The 4,741-nt window shown below is 33.1% G+C and overlaps 1 protein-coding gene across 1 annotated transcript; it reads right to left on the reverse strand.

The window, feature by feature from the left end:
• Positions 1–1,199: 1,199 nt before the first annotated feature.
• On the reverse strand, positions 1,200–3,982 carry LOC108989888 (gibberellin 2-beta-dioxygenase 6-like). Its single transcript, XM_018963651.2, has 3 exons — positions 3,478–3,982; positions 1,821–2,142; positions 1,200–1,533 (listed from the first exon to the last, which is right to left on the reverse strand). The coding sequence occupies exons 1-3, from the start codon at positions 3,960–3,962 to the stop codon at positions 1,303–1,305; spliced, it is 1,038 nt and encodes a 345-aa protein (XP_018819196.1). The 5' UTR covers positions 3,963–3,982; the 3' UTR covers positions 1,200–1,302.
• Positions 3,983–4,741: the final 759 nt, after the last annotated feature.

Consider the following 4,741-nt stretch of genomic DNA (forward strand, 5'->3'; position numbering starts at 1 on the left):
AAATGTATTAAAAAAATGTGAAAAAAAAAAAAACCACTGGATGGTATACCTAGCGGTAAAAGTGGGGCGACAAAGTAGCCCTTTCTTGTAATGCACCATACTTCAACTTATTTATTATTTCTTTACATTATTTAAATATTCTTTCTTTCTTTTTTTAAACTTTTTATCTTTTTGTCACGTTTTGCAAAATTGCTAACACGGATAGACTTCTTTTATTAAAATAAAATATTTTAATAATACTATAATTTTATTATGTTTTTAAATAAAAGTGTAAATGTGAAAAATATAAAGAAAGATTATGAAAAATAAATAAAAAAAATAGAAAAATGATACATAGAGTAATAGTGGGTGTTAAATGTAGTAACAGTGATGTGTTCAATAACTGGCCAATATTCTCATGAGGCCTGCATGCTCAGCTCTACTCCTGTATTTGTATATTATATGATATAAACACCAACTTGTGCTACATTTGAATGCTAAACGACGATTCCTTTTATAGATTCCCACCAACTGATTCATTTGTTTAATTGTGTGCAAAAATAAAATAAAATAAAATAAAACACCTTTGTACCAATTGTCAATGATCAGCAGCCCCTCAGTGCTAGAGGAGGGCCAGCCGATAAAAATAATTCATTTTTATGTTAATATTTATGTAGAAATTTAAAAAAGTTATAATAATAAGATAAGACAATACGAGACGAGATGAGATGATATATTTTCATTATCTAAACGGGTATTAGTGACCTTTATTATTTTTTTATAATCGTACTCTAAATTAGATTTGTAAACTTAATATAAAAGCTTATAACTAAATGCAGCTTGATATAATATATATTAGATTATTAAACACTACTTTATGTAAAATAGATGTGACATATATCATATTAACTCACATCAATTTATAAACTTGTTTTTATAAGATTACTTTGTAAATCTGGCACTTCTCCTCAAAATATTACTGTGATTAGAATCGATAAAATACCAAATGTAACAGAATCTTCATCTTGAACCTTTTTTTTTTTTTTTTTTCTATTTTACGCATCTTGTAATGTGTTGCAGACTGGACACCATCAAATAGGTATTCTGTGAATAGTAGTAAAAAATAATAAAAAAATAATGATAGAATATTAAATAATAATAAATAATAATAAATAAATAAATAATAAATAATAATAAAATATTTTAAAAATATTCACAGTACTCAAACTAGAAAAACCTTCATATGCATGTTATCCAAAAACAAAAAGAAAAGAAACTATATTTTGCAAGTCCTATAGAGCATTATTTGCAAGTCCAATGGGCTTAAGAGGCCTGAGTAAGCTTGAAATTTCTAAGCCCAACTTTAAACCCAAGGGTCTTCAATTCTTCTTGCACTCGTGCTCGGAAATCAGTGTATGTAAAGGGCTTGTACTTGGAACTCCGAATCACACTGCCTTCATCTGGGAACACAAAGTAGCAGATTGAGATCCTCTCTTTCTGTTTATTTAGCTTGACCCTGTGCTCCACACTCTTGTACTCGTCGTTGCTTATTGCCTATAATCAAATCTCATCATCAACCAAAAACAAAATAATCCAATGATTAATCATGGATGAATGTATCTTAAGAGATCACACAAATTGATGTGATTTCATATTATCTTAAGAGCGGTGTAATTCTTCAACTTGAATTTTATCATCTGATCAGTTATATCAGCTGATATGTCACATTTTAAGCATCTTCATACCACGTCAGCTAATGTTATGTACCGAAGATGATAAAATTCAAGATGAAAAATAAATAATCTTCTTTATCCTAAAAGAAGCACTAAAGGATTAAGAACCTGCATCATATCTCCAAGATTGACGAGTAGAGTGTTGGACAAAGGTTTAACTTGGAGCCATTTACTGTCTTTGAGGACTTCAAGTCCACCCACTTCGTATTGGCTCAAAATGGACAACACTGAGCTATCTGTGTGCGCGTCGAGGCCCCATGTAGAGTTAGCCATGGAGTGTAGTGGGTAGCGGTAAATACGTACATATCCTGTGGATTCCGATAGATTGGACTTGACTTCTTCTAAATTCAGACTGAGTTTCATCACCATTGCCTCAAATATTTTGGTAGCAAGTCTAGCCAGATGCTTTCCATATTCTTCTAGCAGCAATCTTGTGACGCATATAGAATTATAAGCTCTTGGTCAAAATATACAAATTTATACATAAAAGAATGGAACTAAATAAATCATGAAAATTTTATATTCTAAAGCTGGTGATCATGTGTGGAGCAGATCTACTTAAATACTTACATGACATAATTTGATTTGAAAGATAAATTTTAAAATTTAAATCTTACAAATCAAATCTTACTATTAAGTGAAATGAACGGTATGCTCTACATGACACTATCTCGAGAATAGAATAACTCTTAATCATATTGAGCATTAAACAAAAAAAAAAAAAAAAAAAACATCGATAATGCATTTAGACAGCTAGATTTAGGAAGAGATCAATTTAGTTTGGTTTTCTCTAAAATTCGAATCGCCTATTTAGATTATATATTAATATTAATTGAAGAGTCAAATTTAAACCATTATTTAACATTGATTTCAAATTTCATTAAATTTAAAAATTGTCATTTAAAATTTATTTATTTAAAGGAAAATGATATAATAAGACGACATATATTACAATCCATTTACAACTAAGTATTAGGTAATTATTTTTTCATGTATTGTTAGGATAATAATTTTGAATTAAAGTGAAAGAAATAATTTTTTAATATAAAATTGTAGATAAGTTATAGAGTAATTGGTATTGCATCTTCCCTTATTTAAAACCTAAATCCAAATACAAATCTATCAACTAATTTTGCTTTATCTCACTTCTTTTCGTGTTGCATTAAAAAATGCTCTTTATATTTATAAGTACATAACAATACGTCACGTATCAGTTATGGATACGTTTAAGATTATAAAATTTAAAATTTGAATTTAAAAATAAAATCTGATAAAATGAATCTTGTATGTAAAATTATATATATAAGTAGCACAATTCTTATTGTATTTATACATAAATAGTCGAGAATTGCTACATACACAAAAAAATTATATAAAATAAGTTCATAAACTGATGTAATTTTATAGAATTCGTTAAATCTATTTTATAATATCACGTATCACATCAAACTATATCAATTTATAAGTTTATTTTTATGTAACCGTGTCTAAAATATTTCCCTAAATAGTAACATCTTAAGATTCTTCTGTACACATCCTCTGACGAAGATAAGTATCAATTTCACTTCACTAGTTTATCGCAATCAAACCCGTGAGAATTAAGGATTCGTTTGTTTTCACAGTTGAAATGAAACAGACATTTGAATCCTTCTCATTGACCATCTAATATTTCTACTTTATTGTCCATCAATATCTTTCCCATGCAATCACCATTTACGGTAAAAAAGAATGAAAAATTGTTATTGCTCCAACGAGAAAGGTGTACCTGAAAGAAGCAAGTACGGGATCTTCAGGTTCCAGCTGCGAGAGTGGACTACCAAGAGGAACATTGAACCCTTCAACCCAGCTAATACTCTTCTGGGGGCCTCTCAGTAGGGCTGCACCCGATGGAGTAAGGGCAGGGGTGCCCCAAAAGTACGACAAAGGGCTGCTAAAGAGGCTCTGCTTGAATTCGAATGAAAGCGAAAAAAGCTTGCTGGCATGGTCTTGAAGCTGGCTCAAAAGAGCAGGAGGAATCCCATGGTTGACTAAACGAAAAAGACCCCAATTTCTGCAAGCTTCTCCGAGACTGTCAAGGTTTAAGCATTGGAGATCGATGACAGGTATGGGGTCGGAATCTGGGATGTCGACATTGTTGATAGCATCAGCAACCGCGGTGTCTAAGTTCTGGGTCTGGCTCTCCGGCAGCCGGCGAAAGATAGGAGGGTAAGACTCAAAATTAACTTCTGCAGAATTAGATAATTCAGACATGTTTTGCAGTTTTCACTCTGCAAAACTCTTTCAACCCAGAATATATAAGAATATTGGTAGCAAGGAAAGGGACTACATAGTACATACAAAAAAGGTCAAGTTTATTGTAGGAAAGGGACCACGACCACGTTGGATTCAGACCCATACTTTTGACACGTGCCCTCCAGCTGGTCCCTCCCCATGTCTTGGCTTTAATCGAATACAGCGTTAACGGTTCCTAAAGGTTCCATCTTTAGTACTTTCTGAATTACGTGTGAAGAATGTGAAATGGCCATATCATATGATGCCTTTATGCATGATTGCTGCGCGCAAGTGGGATGGTTTGGTGAAATTTGAGAAAGAAAAGGGGATGGAAGATTTTGGGACCGTATCATTCCACGTGAAATGATAATTGCAATTTTGTAATTTTAGAGTGCAAGTTTGTTGTTTTACGCATTTATTTTTTTTAAGAAAGTAGGTAATTCCTCTCACGTGAATTTGCACATCTTATGATTATAGGGGTGGCTAGCCTCGCTGCCCCGCCCTGCCCCCGTGAGGTGGGGCGAACCACCCCGTTTGGCAAATGCGGGGGCGAGGCCACCCGCCTGCATCTGGGTCTACCTCTCGGGGGTGACCCCCCCTCCCCTACAATTATATTTATATATAAAAAAAAATCAGGCATAAAACGACATGGGTTTATATATAAAAACCCACTCCCCCAGCCACCCCTCTCGAGCCTTCATCTCCTTGGACGACCCTCGCTCACTTCTCCCTCGCTCTTAGTCTCTCCCTCTCTCTGA

The sequence above is a fragment of the Juglans regia genome, chromosome 5 (assembly GCF_001411555.2).
Source record: "Juglans regia cultivar Chandler chromosome 5, Walnut 2.0, whole genome shotgun sequence".
Taxonomy (NCBI): domain Eukaryota; kingdom Viridiplantae; phylum Streptophyta; class Magnoliopsida; order Fagales; family Juglandaceae; genus Juglans; species Juglans regia.

Coding starts and splice junctions, on each gene's coding strand:
- LOC108989888 (XM_018963651.2), bottom strand. CDS start 3,962: ATGTCTGAATTATCTAATTCTGCAGAAGTTAATTTTGAGTCTTACCCT. Junction 2,143..3,477: donor CCCGTACTTGCTTCTTTCAG/GTACACCTTTCT, acceptor ATGCGTCACAAG/ATTGCTGCTAGAAGAATATG. Junction 1,534..1,820: donor ATCTTGGAGATATGATGCAG/GTTCTTAATCCT, acceptor ATTTGATTATAG/GCAATAAGCAACGACGAGTA.